The 17,633-nt window shown below is 44.1% G+C and overlaps 1 protein-coding gene across 2 annotated transcripts; it reads right to left on the bottom strand.

The window, feature by feature from the left end:
* Window positions 1-2,332: 2,332 nt before the first annotated feature.
* On the bottom strand, window positions 2,333-17,442 carry LOC139409336 (histone H2A deubiquitinase MYSM1-like). Of its 2 annotated transcripts, XM_071154317.1 has the most exons (16): window positions 17,359-17,442; window positions 12,613-12,688; window positions 12,471-12,523; window positions 12,282-12,362; window positions 12,069-12,153; window positions 11,904-12,002; window positions 11,076-11,785; window positions 10,865-10,995; window positions 10,629-10,729; window positions 7,080-7,237; window positions 6,862-6,967; window positions 6,654-6,728; window positions 3,723-3,911; window positions 3,503-3,632; window positions 3,205-3,368; window positions 2,333-3,035 (listed from the first exon to the last, which is right to left on the bottom strand). In XM_071154317.1, exons 1-16 carry the CDS (start codon window positions 17,412-17,414, stop codon window positions 2,664-2,666), a joined length of 2,586 nt encoding a protein of 861 aa, XP_071010418.1. In that variant the 5' UTR covers window positions 17,415-17,442; the 3' UTR covers window positions 2,333-2,663. The 2 variants fall into 2 exon arrangements, with proteins under 2 accessions (XP_071010418.1, XP_071010417.1); XM_071154316.1 differs by having other exon boundaries at window positions 2,485-3,035; window positions 3,503-3,911.
* Between the last annotated feature and the right edge of the window lie 191 nt (window positions 17,443-17,633).

The following is a 17,633-nucleotide window of genomic DNA, read 5'->3' as shown; positions in this document are numbered from 1 at the left end:
GCATAATGTTATTACATTTTTTGATACATTGTAAAAAAATACATTTTTAAAAGTATTTTCCCACACCAGGTGCAAATTGTGGGAGTGACACAACAAATAAATAACTTTACGTGTGGCTCCTTACCACAATCAATCAGCACGGCAAAAATAATCTCTGCTCAGGAGGGCCTTCGAAATCATTTTAGCAGTGTGGACGAAGTCTTCCACTTTGGAATTTTCAGAATATGAGGATCATATTCTCAGTGAGTTGGAAGAAGAGGATGAGATTGACCCTCAGTCAGCCCATCAGCAACCAGCAGCCTGCAGGTGGAGAAATATGGATGTCAAAGAAATTGTGTGGTCTTCTTGTCCAAGGAATGAGCCACCCCGCATGGCTGCCAATGTGATAAGGATGCAAGCAGGCCTGACGCGGATGGCGGTTACTCATGTGCAGGTCATAAAGTCTTATTTTGAACTGTTCATCCAAGATACCACCCAGAAAATCATTCTGGACGGCACTAATTTGGAGGGAAGGCGTGAGATGGAAGGAGATGTACCAAACTCATTTACATGCATACTTTGGGGTTCTTATCATTGCTGGTGTTTTTAGATCCAATGGGGAATCCACAGAATCCCTGTGGGATGCAGAAACTGGCAGAGAACTTTTCCGTGCAACATTGTCTTGTTTCCAGGATTATCCACTTCGATAACCGAGACACCAGACCAGCTCGACAGCAGACAAGCTAGCTGCAATCAGGTCAGTGTGGAACAAGTGGGTGGACCGCCTTCCCCTGTACTACAACCATGGGCCCAATGTTACTGTTGATGAGCAGCTTAAGCCATTTAGGGGCCGCTGCCCCTTCAGGCAGTACATACCATCTAGACCCGCAAAATATGGAATAAAGGTCGGGCTGCCTGTGATGCTGCTTCATCATATGTGTGGAACTTGCAAATGTTTACGGGGAAGCCAGGTGGAGGAGTACGAGAAGAACCAAGGGATGGAGGTTGTCCTGGGTGTGACAGAGACTCCGTGCCACATCATCACATGCAATTACTTTTTACGTAGCACAAGCTGGGATAGGAGCTCCTCAAGAGGAAGCTGACAATGGTAGGAAGTATGGGGGAAAAAACAAGCCAGAGCTCCCACCTCAGCTGTTGAATGCACGGAACAGGCCAATCAATTCCTCTAAATTTGTGTTGACAGCTGACACGTCCCTAGTGTCCTACGTGCCAAAGAAAGGCAAAAATGTGGTACTCATGAGTGTTTCATAGGGATGGGAGAATCTGTGGCCAGGAACATCAAAAAACAGAAATCATATTGGATTACAATGCCACAAAAGGAGGGGTGGACAATTTAGACAAGCTGGTGACTGGCTACAGCTGCAGAAGAATAACCCTACACTGGCCGTTTGTGATATTCTTCAACATCTTGGACATCTCGGCGTACAACGCGTTTGTCATCTGGATGGCGTTGAACCCAGATTGGAACAGAGATACTCCAGAGATAGCTCTTTCTCGAGGAGCTGGGCAAGGTATTGGTAAGACCTCAAATCTAGAGGCCGCAACATATTCCAAGAACCCCAGCTTCTGCAGCCATCGTGAGGTGGATGCTGGTGCCCCATCCGCCCGACCCACAGAACCAACAACTCCAATACCAAAAGTGTGAGTGATGTTGCATGTGTGTGTGTCTGACTCTCCTACCTTGGCCTGCTGTAACTATATATGTGAGTGAGTGAGATGTTAGTCAATTTCTAGACTGCAGACGATAGCAACAAGGAGGACAGGAAGACACATTACACATGTAAAACTGTCTCTCATGTGGTGTGTAGATCGGCCTTCATTTGTGTTCAATTGGGCTCATTTAACGTTTCCGTAAAATTTGTCCTTCCAATTTGTTCAGTTCAAAGCCATACACATCAATAGTAATGAAAACCACCTTGTTTCATTTATATTTGTTCAAGATAAACATGATTTATTTCACCCATGTCTTGATCAGTTATTTTGGTAAAAAAACTATTGATAAATGTGATCTAGCAGAGGTAAATGGCAAATATTAACCATGTATGCTGTCTATATTAACCATGTATGCTGTCTATTTTAACCATGTATGCTGTCTATATTAACCATGTATGCTGTCTATATTAACCATGTATGCTGTCTATATTAACCATGTATGCTGTCTATATTAACCATGTATGCTGTCTATATTGCTTGTAATTGATTTAAGTCAACATCTAAGTATTTTTACAGAAATTGTTATGGCTGAATTGTTTTAAAAACCCAGTAATGTTGTGGGTCCATCAGACCGGTGAACATTGGGTGAATAACAAAAACATGAACACCACACAAGGGGTTAAAAGGGCAATCTGGAGGTTCATTCATTTTTGGAACGATAAATGATTTATATGTACCCATTGATTCTTGAACTGTTGTATCCCATCAGAACCCAAAATATACACTTGTTTTACTACAATGTTTTTAAACAAACACTATATAGCTCCAAAACATGGTTGAAACATTTTTATATCATGGATGGTCAGTCCTTGCATCTATAGCTCTGTCTGTGAGGGGTTACATATCTCCAGCCCCATCCTCCAGCTTTTTGCCGAAATAGGGGCAGGGAAAACGCATTGTTATTGTTTCAACTGCATTACAAACTGGATATATAGAGAAATCTAGTAGATTCAGAATAGATAATCATGACCAGTTAACAACACAGAACCAAACTGCATTGGATGTAAGTTCTCTTGGTTAGCTGTGTGTGAGTTAGTGGTTTCTATATTAGGCATTTCTATACTATCAATGGGCGAGACCGATTCATTCTCCCAGTTTTCCTTTGTTCCTGTGTCATCTGTTCGTCTGATGTTGATTGGCTGAGTGAAGGGGAAGGCATGGGTGTTGATTGGATCTGAGGAGTCAGCGGTTTCGCCCCCATCCTTGCCTCTTGGTTTCTCAGCAACAAAGTGTGACAGGAACAGAGTGTGGATCTGGGAGAGGAAGTGGTCTCCCTCCTCCTCTAGCAGGGGCTCCAGATACCTCCCCAAAGATGACATCATCTAGATAGAGACAGAGGGTGTGACAGGGAGGAGAAAGAGAGCAAGATGTTGAGAGATGGAAGTGAGGCAGGGATGATAGAGAAATAAAATAAAAAACTCAGACAGCAGAGAGGGGTGACACAGCAATATGAAACAGGGTAAGAGAGTGAATAGAGACAAGGTGACCTACCTTCTCCAGACAGGTGAGATGAGAGTCCCTGCGGAACGGCCTGTCCATCTGGACACTGCCGTGGGCGTGTTTATACTTGTGGATAATCCACTCTGCCCTCCTCATCAGCTGGCTCCAGTCAGGCTGCTGCTGTGAACACTGGTAGTCAAACCTGTAGGGCAGCTCTGAGACGGAAGGAGGGAAGGAGAGAGGTAGAGGATAAATATGCACACTCAGACGATCTTTTTATTTTATTTCTATTTTTCTACCAAGTTGATTAGGTTGTGAAAGGGGTCATGTTAAGAGGTGTGTGTCATACTCTGTGGTCCTGGTCCTTGGTCCTCTCTGACCATCAGGCAGGTGGTTTGGGAGCGGGGGGAGGGGTTAGCAGGGTCAAACGGACTCACAATCATCCCAATAAACGGGGCTCCGCCTCGAGAGAAATAACTCTGAGAGAAAGAGAGAGTCAGAACACAGTTTCTCTCACACACACACACACACACACACACACACACACACACACACACACACACACGTACCTGGAACTGGTCCTGTGTGTCTATATCCCGTATAGAGGGGTTTGGGTGGAAGGTGGGGTGAGAGTGGTACCATCCCACTACAGCCAAGCCCAGGCTAGACAACAGCTCACAGGCCTGAGTCTGAGACAAAGGGTCCATCTCACACTGCAGACCTGTACTCACACTGTTACACGGCTCCGCTGCAACAATCTAGCACATAGACACACAGTGCATTTGGAAATTATTCAGACCCCTTGACTTTTTCCACATTTTGTTACGTTACAGCCTTATTCTAAAATGTATTAAATTGTTTTTGTCCTTACCAATTTACACACAATACACCAGAATGACAAAGCAAAAACAGGTTTTAAGAAATGTTTGCAAATAAGAAAAATGAAATAACTTTTAAACATAAATATTCAGACCCTTTACTCAGTACTTTGTTGAAGCACCTTTGGCAGCAATTACAGCCTTGAGTCTTCTTGGGTATGACGCTACAAGCTTGGCACACCTGTATTTAGGCAGTTCCTCCCATTCTTCTCTGCAGATCCTCTAAAGCTCTGTAAGGTTGGATTGGGAGCGTTGCTGCACAGCTATTTTCAGTTAATTCCAGAGATGATCGGAGCAAAGTACAGGAAGGTTCAAGTCTGGGCTCTGGCTGGGCCACTCAAGGACATTTAGAGACTTGTCCCGAAGCCACTCCTGCGTTGTCTTGGCTGTGTGCTTAGGGTCGTTTTCCTGTTGGAAGGTGAACCTTCACCCCAGTCTGAGGTCCTGAGCACTCTGGGGCAGGTTTTCAAAAAGGATCTCTCTGTACTTTGCTCCGTTCATCTTTCCCTTGATCCTAAGTAGTCTCCCAGTCCCTGCCGCTGAAAAACATACCCACAGCATGATGCCGCCACCACCATGCTTTACCGTAGGGATGGTATTGGCCAGGTGATAAGCGGTGCCAGGTTTCCTCCAGACGTGATGCTTGGCATTCAGGCCAAAGAGTTCAATCTTGGTTTCATCAGACAAGAGAATCTTGTTTCTCATGGTCAGAGTCCTTTAAGTGCATTTTGGCAAACTCCAAGTTAGCTGTCATGTGCCTTTTACTGAGGAGTGGCTTCCATCTGGCCACTCTACCATAAAGGCTTGGTTGGTGGAGTGCTGCAGAGATGATTGTCCTTCTGGAAGGTTCTCCCATCTCCACAGAGAAACTCCGGATCTCTGTCAGAGTGACAGAGTTCTTAGTCACTTCCCTGACCAAGGCCCGTCTCCCCCGATTGCTCAGTTTGACCGGGCGGCCAGCTCTAGGAAGAGTCTTGGTGGTTCCAAACTTCTTCCATTTAAGAATGATGAAGGCCACTGTGTTCTGGGGGACCTTCAATGCTGCAGACATTATTTGGTACCATTCCCCAGACCTGTGCCTCGACACAATCCTGTCTCGGAGCTCTATGAACAATTCCTTCAACCTCATGGCTTGGTTTTTCCTCTGACATGCACTGTCAACTGTTGAACCTTCAGGTGTGTGCCTTTCCAAATCATGTCCAATCAATTGAATTTACCACAGGTGGACTCCAATCAAATTGTAGAAACATCTCAAGGATGATCAATGGAAACAGGATGCACCTGAGCTCAATTTCAAATCTCATAGCAAAGGGTCTGAATACTTATGTAAATATATATATATACAGTGCCGTGCGAAAGTATTCGGCCCCCTTGAACTTTGCGACCTTTTGCCACATTTCAGGCTTCAAACATAAAGATATAAAACTGTATTTTTTTGTGAAGAATCAACAACAAGTGGGACACAATCATGAAGTGGAACGACATTTATTGGATATTTCAAACTTTTTTAACAAATCAAAAACTGAAAAATTGGGCGTGCAAAATTAAGTCATTAAAACTCATTTTTCAACCACACCACATGGGGACAAAGATCGTAGCTTTTGGAGAAATGTCCTCTGGTCTGATGAAACAAAAATAAAACTGTTTGGCCATAATGATCATCATTATGTTTGGAGGAAAAAGGGGGAGGCTTGCAAGCCGAAGAACACCATCCCAACTGTGAAGCACGGGGGTGGCAGCATCATGTTGTGGGGGTGCTTTGCTGCAGGAGGGACTGGTGCACTTCACAAAATAGATGGCATCATGAGGGGGACAATTATGTAGATATATTGAAGCAACATCTCAAGACGTCAGTCAGGAAGTTAAAGCTTGGTCGCAAATGGGTCTTCCAAATGGACAATGACCCCGAGCATACTTCCAAAGTTGTGGCAAGTTGTGGCAAAAGTCAAGTTATTGGAGTGGCCATCACAAAGTCCTGACCTAAATCCCATAGAAAATGTGTGGGCAGAACTGAAAAAGTTTGTGCGAGCAATGAGGCCTACAAACCTGACTCAGTTACACCAGCTCTGTCAGGAGGAATGGGCCAAAATTCACCCAACTTATTGTGGGAAGCTTGTGGAAGGCTACCCAAAACATTTGACCCAGGTTAAACAATTTAAAGGCAATGCTACCAAATACTAATTGAGTGTATGTAAACTTCTGACCCACTGGGAATGTGATGAAAGAAATAAAAGATGAAATAAATCATTCTCTCTACTATTATTCTGACATTTCACATTCTAAAAATAAAGTGGTGATCCTAACTGACCGGGAATTTTTACTAGGATTAAATGTCAGGAATTGTGAAAAACTGTATGAAACTTCAGACTTCCAACTATATATACACATTTGCAAACATTTCTAAAAACCTGTTTTCACTTTGTCATTATGCAGTATTTTGTGTAGATTGAGGATTATTATTATTTTTTAAATCCATTTTAGAATAAGGCTGTAACATAACAAAATGTGGGAAAAGTCAAGGGTTCCGAATATTGTGCGAATGCACTGTAGATACACACAGGATAGACTAGTGTTATTAGCATTTTCTTTATCAACATCATCATCATGAGGTGGTCGTCTCACCTTCAGGACGTTGTCTTCCTCGCTGTAGGATCCTCCCAGTAGCCCGATGACTTCACCCATCGACACATGGGCATGCTGGGTAAAAATACAAAACACAAAGACACTGAGCCCGAAGACCTTGGTAAACAACCCACATTGATACCTCTGTCTGTGTGTTCATGTGTGAACATTGTTGCTTTATTAAATACGTGTAGATGTGTGTACCTACCATGTCCATGATGAGGAGAGCCTCGGCACACACTATCACCTGAAAGGGCTCCTGCCTTTCCTTTCCAAACACACGACACGGAATCAGCTGGAACGGATCCTGCAACCTGATAATGGAGAAAGAGACTTTTACTGCATGTAATGTACAGTACACATTTCTAAGGATCCAGTGTTGACAACACACACAGACATTATTGGTAGTATACACCACCCACTCACCCTCTGTGCCTGGAGACCTTACAGGGTTTATGCGGTCTCCTCATCTCTCTCCTCAGGGCTAGCTCCTCTGCACTCAAGTGCTCGTATGTCTGTCCCTCCAGGTCTTTAGCGTCACGCCAGTTCCCCCACACGTCCCTCACACGACGCTTCCTGGTTCGCTACGACACACAACCAATCAACATGTTATAGAGCTATAACAGGTCACAGACACCTCATTTTATGCACGCTTCGACAATAACACTGAACCGTGCGTGAGGGCCCCCATCGACCCAGAGGACTGGGCGATCTCGCTCTCCAAGGCCGACATGAGTTAGGTCTTTAAATCAGGTCAACACTCACAAGGCTTCACACCACAATTACTACCACCCTGTAGCACTTACATCTGTAATAATGAAGTGCTTTGAAAGGCTGGTTATGGCACACATCAACTCCATCATCCCAGTCACCCTAGACCCACTGGAATTTGCATAGCGCTCAACAGATCCATAGATGGCGCAATCACTATTGCACTCCATACGTCCCTAACCCACCTAGATAAGAGGAATACCTATGTGAGAATGCTGTTCATTGACGACAGAGCAAGGTTCAACACCACTGTCCCCTCCAAGCTTGTCACCCATCTTTGGATCCTGGGACTGAAGACCTCCCTCTGCAACTGGATCCTGGATTTCCTGACAGGCCGACACCAGGTGGTTTGGGTAGGCAACATCACCTCCATCAACACGGGGACCCCACAGGGGTGTGTGCTCAGTCCCCCCCTGCACTCCAGACTGCGTGGCCACGCACGACTCAAACACCATCATCAAGTTTGCTGACATCACAACGGTTGTAGGCCTGAGCCCCGGCGACGATGAGACAGCCTACAGGGAGGTCAGTGACCTGGAAGTTTGGTGCAGGGACAACAACCTCTCCCTCAATGTCAGTAAGACCAAGGAATGATCGTGGACTACAGGAAATGGGGGGGAAGCACGCCCTCATCCACATCAACGGGGCTACAGTGGAGCGGGTCGAGAACTTCAAGTTCCTGGGTGTCCAAATCACTAAAGGACTTAAAATGATGCACTCACACGCGCAGAGTAGTGAAGAGGGAGTGACAGCGCCTCTTCCCTCAGGGCATTGAAAAGGTGTGGCATAGGCCCTCAAAATGTTGTACAGCTGCACCATTGAGAATATCTTAACCGGCTGCATCACTGCTTGGCATGGCAACAGCACCGCCCTCGATCACATGGAGCTACAGAAGGTGGTGCGGACAGCCCAGTACATCATTGGGGTGAGCTCCCTGCCATCCAGGACCTCTATATCAGGCAGTGTGAAAGGAAGGCCCTAAAAATGGTCAAAAACTCCGCCCACCAAGCCATAGGCTGTTCTCTCTGGTTCCTCAAGGCAAGCGGTACCGGTGCATCAAGTCTGACACCAGCAGGCTCCCGAACAGCTTCTATCCCATGAGACTGCTAAATAGCTAACAGAATGGCTACATGGACTATCTGTGTTGACCATTGTATTTTATACTGTCTCTATGCACACTCACAGGGCTCTACACACATAACATGCACACACATTTATACTGACTATACAAATGCACACAAACACTCAAAAAAATATTAATTCATGCTGCTGCTCTGTTTATTAAATATCCTGATACCTAGTTACCATACCCCTTTCCATACACTACATGACCAAAAGTATGTGGACACCTGCTCGTCGAAACATCTCATTCCAAAATCATGGGCATTAATATGGAGTTGGTCCCCTCTTTGCTGCTATAACAGCCTCTACTCTGCTGGGGGAGGCTTTCCACTAGATGGTGGAACATTGCTGCTATAACAACCTCCACTCTTCTGGGGGAGGCTTTCCACTAGATGTTGGAACATTGCTTGCTTCCATTCAGCCACAAGAGAATTAGTGAGGTCAGGCACTGATGTTGGGCGATTAGGTCTGACTCACAATCGGCGTTCCAATTCATCCCAAAGGTGTTCAATGGGGTTGAGGTCAGGGCTCTGTGCAGGCCAGTCAAGTTCTTCCATACTGATCTCAACAAACCATTTCTGTATGGACCTCGCTTTGTGCACCGGGGCGTTGTCATGCTGAAACAGGAAAGGGCCTTCCCCAGACCTTTGCCACAATGTTGGAAGCATAGAATTTTCTAGACAGTCATTCTATGCTGTAGCGTTAATATTTACATTCACTGGAACTAAGGGGCCTAGCCTGAACCACGAAAAACAAACTTTAAAGTTGGCATTATGCATTGGGACAGGTAGCGTTCTACGGGCATCAGCCAAACCCAGATTCGTCCGTCAGACTGCCAGATGGTGAAGCGTGATTCATCACTCCAGAGAACGCATTTCGCCACTGCTCCATAATCCAACTTTGCACCACTCCAGCCGACGCTTGGCATTGCGCATGGTGATCTTAGGCTTGTGTGCAGCTGCTTGGCCATGGAAACCCACTCTAGACGAACAGTTCTTGTCCTAATGTTGCTTCCAGAGGCAGTTTGGAACTCTGTAGTGAGTGATGCAACAGATTATTATGCGCTACATGCTTCAGCACTCGCCGGTCCTGTAATGTGAGCTTGTGTGGCCTACCACGTCACGGCTGAGCAGTTGATGATCCTATACGTTTCCACTTCACAATAACAGCACTTACAGTTGACAGGCGCAGCTCTAGGAGGGCAGAAATCTGACGAACAGACTTGGAAAGGTGGCATCCTATGACGGTGCCACGTCGAAAGTCACTGAGCTCTTCAGTAAGGTCATTCTACTGCCAATGTATTCTATGGAGATGGGTGTATTAAATCGAGCACACAGCAGTCAGCAATAAGTCTGGCTGAAATAGCCGAATCCACTCATTTGAAGGGGTGTCTACATAATTCTGTATATATGGTGTATCCACCTCTATCACTTCAGTATCCCTGCACACTGTAAATATATTATTGGAACTGACCCTGTATATAGCTTCTTACTTTCTTGAGTTCTTCTGATTTACATTTTTTGTGTTTTTATTCTACCTTGTGTTACTTTTTGTGCTATATTGATTACTGCTTTGCTGGGTGTGGAGCTCACACAGGACCACGTGCTGACACAGATCGGTCACGGGCCGGCAGCATAGAGTCGACTCTCAGGCAGGATGAAAACGCCTAAATCGCCCATAATCCTTTGCTAGTTACGGCCACTTTCACCATGATCCTTAGCGACTTGTTGGTGCCATTCAGCCCCCTTCAGCAATACGGCACGCTTCAAATTAAAATACTTCCGGCTGCATGCGCCATTGGAACTTTTCCATATGGATACGTGATACCTGAAAATATTTTTCCCACGCTGCCGGACGCTCCTCTCCTCCATTTCATCAACAAAACATTAACAAATGTCCTGAGGCAAACTACCGCTGTTTCCCTAAATGTAGATTCAATCTTTAATAAACCAAATATAAATGACAAACCTAGGCGTTCTCTCACAATGCTCTATTGTCTGGACCAGCTAGAGGGGTCTGGGATACAGTAGGGGATCAGAGGTTATAGGGGTCAGAGGTTACAGAGGTCAGGGGTTGACTCACCATGCTCTGTAGTCTTTGGGCCAGCTGGTATTCCAGAGTGTCTCGGCTCTCTCTGGGTTTAGAACGATCCACCACCCTGGGACGGTTATACACTGCCTGATCTGGAGAAGAAGAGTGGAGAGAATAGACAGGTAGATCAGACAAATCAGAAAGATTTGCATAACCAAGAAAGATAGACTGAGAAAAAGACTGAGAAAAAGAATGAGAGAATCACATTAGTAGTGAGTCCTAGTTACCACAGTTGAAGTTGATGCCTCCTATCAGCTCCAGGTAGGTGTGTATTCTGCCGATACAGTTGACATCTCCACAGTTCTTCAGACCAGGACGCACTGACGTCTTGTTCAAGTACTTGGGCTTACTCTTCAACCTGAGACAAACACACACAAAAAGCATGTTGAACGTGAAACCTTGAGGTCTCTGATTGGTTGTGATTGTGTGTGTGTGTACCATTGGTCCAGCATGTAGTTCCTGATCTTCAGGTATCTCTCTGGGGTTTTGGATGGCCGTCCCTCAAAGAATTCTGGGATAGCTTGTTTCTCCTCCTCAGTGATAGTCGCCAGGTCCAGCTCCGCTTCCTGCTCGGGGGCTGTAAGCTCCTCCTCTTCAAACTCCTCCCCTGCCTCTTGCCACCCAGACCCCCCTGTCTCCTCTCCAGACTCCACTGGGTCCCTCAGGGGCTCAGTAGTTCCCCCCTCACACTGTCCGCTGGGGGCCTGCTCTGCTGGGCATGGAGCTGTGAGGGGAGATGGAGGGCTACAGTTAGGCTGCTCCTGATCCGTCTCTTCCAGCCTGGGCTGTGTCTGGTTGAGTTGCACCTGGTGGATCTCTCCATGGTTGTCCAGCTCCTCTGGCACTCCAGGCTCATGTGTCTCAGTCCTAACTCCAGCCTGGAGGTCCTCAACATTCCCCTCAATATTTCTTTCTCCTCCATTTCCTCCTCCACTACTTCCCTCATCGCTGAAGTCATCAGTTATGTCCACCTCCTCTTCCTCTTCGTCTCCCAGTCTCTCTATCCGGACAGTGTTGGTCAGAGCTGAAAGGTAGGTGGGGACAGACAGGCCAGAGGTGAACACTGTTGACCCTGCCTCTGGGACCTGGCCTAAAACCAGGGGGGCTGTAGGGGTTGCCACTGCAGTAGTATTGCACTCTGATTTAGCCTGCAGGCAGAGAGGACAGGGAGAGTGACATGGTGAAAGAGGACAGAGACTGTAGGATATCTCTAATATATCCTGGTTGGCTGAGCTGGGAGAGATGTCGACTAGAGGACAGTGTTACCTTGTGTTTGAAGTACTGTCTGGCATAGCTCTTCACCTGTAGAATGGTCCGACTGCCTACCAGCTTGGAGATCTTAGTCCACCTACGGCCAAACTGAGCCTGGGGGTATAAAAAGTAGTGTGTCATCTGAAATCAGTGAGGAGAGAGGAGAAAAGAGGGTCGTACCAGTCCTGTCTCAAACAGCTCCTTCTCCTGCTGAGACCAGCGAGTGGCTGTGGAGGAGCCTGAACCTGAAGGCTTGGCAGGAGACCTGGGTGAAAACACAGCAGTAACAGTATCATGTCAGAGGCAACAACACAACACATCAGAGAGGTGGGAAGTGAACGTTTTCACCAGAGGTTTAGAGCAACACAAGGACAAATGGGACAACTGACTCACTTCTTCACTTTGGGTTTAGGCTTGCAGTTAGCCGAGTTGGCCCACACACTCTTGGACGTCTCTTTACCTGTCAAATAATACCTAGAAAGGTGCTTAATAAGGACTAAAAACATATTATATGAAGAAAGACAGACATACAAACACATACAAATCTATCCCAGGGGTGTGTGTGGTCTATGAGAAGGATACTGTTCCTCCAGCAGCATGTTCTCTGCACTGATGGAGCTGTCTAGTCCCCATGGCTACAGGGGAGAGAGAGAGTCAACACACACAAAGACCATCACACAGTACTTCCATCATGGCATATTGATTTGGCAGCAACACCTCTTACCAAGACTCCAGTATTGTTCTTCCATGCTGACTGCGGGTGCTGGTTCTGGAGTAGCGCTGCTCCCTCACCAAAGCCACTGACATAGAAGTGATATAGCTATTATCTCTCACTCTAGCAGGAATGTGATAATGATGTACACACCTTTTCTATTCATATACAGTCCATACACACCTTTACATATACAGTTGAAGTCAGAAGTTTACATACACTTAGGTTGGTTTACAAGTTTACATACACACATTTTTCAACCACTCCACAAAATTCATGTTAAACTATAGTTTTGGTAAGTCGGTTAGGACATCTACTTTGTGCATGACAAGTCATTTTTCCAACAATTGTTTACAGATTATTTCACTGCATCACAATTCCAGTGGATCAGAAGTTTACATACACTAAGTTGACTGTGCCTTTAAACAGCTTGGAAAATTCCATAAAATGATGTCATGGCTTTAGAACCTTCTAATTGACATCATTTGAGTCAATTGGAGGTGTACCTGTGGATGTATTTCAAGGCCTACATTCAACCTCAGTGCCTCTTTGCTTGACATCATGGGAAAATCAAAAGACCTCAGAAAAAAATTGTAGAGCTCCACAGTTTGGTTCATCCTTGGGAGCAATTTCCAAACGCCTGAAGGTTCATCTGTACAAACAATAGTACGCAAGTATAAACACCATGGGACCAAGCAGCCGTCATACCACTTTAGGAAGGAGATGCGTTCTGTTTTCTAGAGATGAATGTACTTTGGAGCGAAAAGTGCAAATCAATCCCAGAACAACAGCAAAGGACCTTCTGAAGATGCTGGAGGAAACAGGTACAAAAATATCTATATCCACAGTAAAACGAGTCCTATATCAACATAATCTGAAAGAAGGAAGAAGCAACTGCTCCAAAACCGCCATAAAAAAGCCAGACTACAGTTTGCAACTGCACATGGGGACTAAGATTGCACTTTTTGGAGAAATGTCCTCTCGTCTGATGAAACAAAAATAGATCTCTTTGACCATAATGACCATCGTTATGTTTAGAGGAAAAGGGGGGAGATGCTTGCAAGCTGAAGAACACCATCCCAACCGTGAAGCACGGGGTGGCAGCATCATGTAGTCGGGGTGATTTTCTGAAGTGCACTTGACAAAATAGATGGCGTCATGAGGCAGGAAAATTAAGTGGATCTATTGAAGAAACATCTCAAGAAGTTAAAGCTTGGTCGCAAATGGGTCTTCCAAATGGACAACGACCCCAAGCATACTTCCAAAGTTGTGGCAAAATGGCTTAAGGACAACAAAGTCAAGGTATTGGAGTGGCCATCACAAAGCCCTGACCTCAATCCTATAGAAAATGTGTGGGCAGAACTGAAAAAGTGTGTGTGAGCAAGGAGGCCTACAAACCTGACTCAGTTACACCAGCTCTGTAAGGAGGAATGGGACAAAATTCACCCAACTTATTGTGGGAAGCTTGTGGAAGGCAACCTGAAACATTTGACCCAAGTTAACCTCACTAGGGTAGGGGGCACTATTTTCACCTCCAGATGAAAAGCTTGCCCAAAGTAAACTGCCTGCTACTCAGGCCCAGAAGTTAGGATATGCATACAATTAGTAGATTTGGATAGAAAACACTCCAAAGTTTCTAAAACTGTTAAAATAATGTCTGAGTATAACAGAACTGAAATGACAGGCGAAAACCTGAGAAAAAGCCATCCAGGAAGTGGGATTTTATGTTTGTAGTTTTCTATTGACTGCATTTACAGATTCCATTGACTTAGGACTCAAATTGCACTTCCTATGGCTTCCACTAGATGTCATCAGTCTTTAGAAATTGTTTCAGGCTTGTATTCTGAAAAATTAGGGAGTAAGACCACTTTGAATGAGTGGACACTGCAGTGTCCCAGGGGTTTTTCATGCACATGACCGAGAGCGCTTTTGTCCGGTTGAAATATAATTGATTATTATGACTAAAAACAACCTGAGGATTGATTATAAACATCATTTGACATGTTTCTACAAACTAAACTGATACTTTTCTGATTTTTCGTCTGCCTGTTGTGACTGCCTTTTAGCCTGTGGATTACTGAACAAAACTGAGGTTTTTGGATATAAAGAGGGACTTCTTCAAACAAAACAAACATTTGAGTAAATGGGAGTCTTGTGAGTGCAACCATATGAAGATCATCAAAGGTAAGTGATTCATTTTATCACTATTTTTGACTCCTCTACTTGGCTGGTAACTGTTTGTAATGATTTGTCTGCTGGGAGCTGTTCTCAGATAATCGCATGGTATGCTTTCACCGTAAAGCCTTTTTGAAATCTGACACCGTGGTTGGATTAACAAGAAGTTAATCTTTAAACCGATGTATAACACTTGTATGTTTTATGAATTTTTATAATGAGTATTTCTGTTTTTGAATTTGGTGCTCTGCAATTCCACTGGATGTTGGCCAGGTGGGACGCTACCATCCCACACCCCCTAGAGAGGTTAAACAATTTGAAGGCAATGCTACCAAATACTAATTGAGTGTATGTAAACTTCTGACCCACTGGGAATATGATGAAAGAAATAAAAGCTTAAATCATTCTCTCTACTATTATTCTGACATTTCACATTCTTAAAATAAAGTGCTGATCCTAAATGACCTAAAACAGGGAATTTCTTACTAGGATTAAATGTCAGGAATTGTGAAACTGAGTTTAAATGTATTTGGCTAAGGTGTATGTAAACTTCCGACTTCAACTGTATACACACAGTACCAGTCAAAAGTTGACACTTACTCATTCAAGGGTTTTTCTTTATTTTTTAAAACTATTTTCTAGATTGTAGAATAATAGTGACGACATCACAACTATGAAATAACACATATGGAATCATGTACTAACCAAAAAGTGTTAAAAAAAACATTTTAGATTCTTCAAAGTAGCCACCCTTTGCCTTTATGACAGCTTTGCACACTCTTGGCATTCTCTCGACCAGCTTCATGAGGTAGTCACCTGGAATGCATTTCAATTAACAAGTGTGCCTTGTTAAAAGTTAATTTGTGGAATTTCGTTCCTTCTTAATGTGAATGAGCCGATCAGGTGTGTTGTGACAAGGTAGGGTTGGTATACAGAAGATAGCCCTATTTGGTAAAAGACCAAGTCCATATTATGGCAAGAACAGCTCAAATAAGCAAAGAGAAACAACAGTCCATTCATTTAAGACTTGAAGGTCAGTCAATCAGGAACATTTTCAGAACTTTGAAGGAGTCTTCAAGTGCAATCGCAAAAACAATAACCTTCAAGCGCTATGATGAAACTGGCTCTCATGAGGACCGCCACAGGAAAGGAAGACCCAAAGTTACCTCTGCTGCAGAGGATAAGTTCATTCGGGTTACCAGAAATTGCAGCCCAAATAAATGCTTCACAGAGTTCAAGTAACATATCTCAACTAGAGGTCGACCGATTATGATTTTTCAACACCGATACCGATAATTGGAGGACCAAAAAAAGTAGATCCCGATTAATCGGACGATTTGATTCATTTATTTGTAATAATGACAATTACAACAATACTGAATGAACACTTATTTTAACTTAATATAATACATCAATAAAATCAATATATCCTCAAATAAATAAAGAAACGTGTTAAATTTGGTTTAAATAATGCAAAAACAAAGTGTTGAAGTAAAAGTGCAATATGTGCCATGTAAGAAAGCTAACGTTTAAGATCCTTGCTCAGAACATGAGAACATATGAAAACTGGTGGTTCCTTTTAACATGAGTCTTCAATATTCCCAGGTAAGAAGTTTTAGGTTGTAGTTATTATAGGAATTATAGGACTATTTCTCTCTATACCATTTGTATTTCATATACCTTTGACTATTGGATGTTCTGATAGGCACTTTAGTATTGCCAGTGTAACAGTATAGCTTCCATCCCTCTCCTCGCCGCTACCTGGGCTCGAACCAGGAACACATGGACAACAGCCACCCTCGAAGCAGCGTTACCCATGCAGAGCAAGGGGAATAACTACTCCAAGTCTCAGAGCGGGTGACGTTTGAAACGATATTAGCGCTCACCCCGCTAACTAGCTAGCCATTTCACATCGGTTACACCAGCCATTAGGCTCATAGGCTTGAAGTCATAAACAACACTGTGCTTGCAAAGAGCTGCTTGCAAAACGCACGTGTGTAATAACTACACCCAGTTATCAAGTCGAGAAATGTCAGACTTTCCTAGTTCCTGACTAGCACATGAACACAGCATAGATGTACTGTATTCTGTCGTATTTTATGTGGACACCAGGAAAAGTAGATCCTGCTTCAGTTACGGGTTATTTTTAACCTTCATAAATGTCAGAAAAGCAGAAATTCCTGCTTAATTGGGGAAAAAACATCCCTGTTCTATCAAAAAAGAACTGCTGCAGCAGACAGTGGAGTGGGCGTGTCATGAGTGTCAGGTTTCACGTGGCTGAGGCAGATAGATGACTGGGGCCACATCAATCTCTTTGAAATTTGTCTCTACGACGTGTTTTGGTAGTCAAAGGGAGCGACCATTACAAGTTAAATTAAGTAGCTAGAATAATCTACTGATCAAGCGACCTGTTGTCATCAGCTAACGTTAGCAGCTAGTTACCGTGCTAGCCATGTCTTTGGCGTGTCCAACGGGTTATTTTTTATTTAACTGGCTTTGGCTCTCTGAATCGCCCAAATATCGTTTGAACGTTATATAAATGATTTTTAGCCCATCAATAAAACATTTAAAAAACGCTCTTACCCCAATTTAGCATCATATTCGTCTCCTTCGATATCAACGTCCAGGTCGTCCGCCATGTTGGCTACAGACAAATTTCAAACAACGGGCTAAGTGTACTCATTCACAACAATGACAGGATTCATCGACACCAAGTGGTGGGAGTGTGATACAGTCCCTTTTCCACTTTGGGCAATGCAAGCGGTGGAGAATATATTTGCAAGGAGTGTTGAGACAATACTTTTAAAATATTTTGCTTTCCTAACCTCTTCTCCTTCATTACCACTGATAAATGAAAT

Source organism: Oncorhynchus clarkii, chromosome 5, assembly GCF_045791955.1.
Source record: "Oncorhynchus clarkii lewisi isolate Uvic-CL-2024 chromosome 5, UVic_Ocla_1.0, whole genome shotgun sequence".
NCBI classification, from domain to species: Eukaryota; Metazoa; Chordata; class Actinopteri; order Salmoniformes; family Salmonidae; genus Oncorhynchus; species Oncorhynchus clarkii.
The sequence above is the reverse complement of the archived record's forward strand: the minus strand, read 5'-3'. Positions and strand labels throughout refer to the sequence as shown.

What these genes read in the sequence shown, in the direction of transcription:
- LOC139409336 (XM_071154316.1), bottom strand. Translation starts at nt 17,414, where the DNA reads ATGGCGGACGACCTGGACGTTGATATCGAAGGAGACGAATATGATGCT. An exon ending in CCTAAACCCAAAGTGAAGAA is followed by an intron (nt 12,154 to 12,281) that starts GTGAGTCAGTTG and finishes GTTTTCACCCAG; the next exon opens with GTCTCCTGCCAAGCCTTCAG. An exon ending in CTCTCCTCATCATGGACATG is followed by an intron (nt 6,729 to 6,861) that starts GTAGGTACACAC and finishes ATTTTTACCCAG; the next exon opens with CATGCCCATGTGTCGATGGG.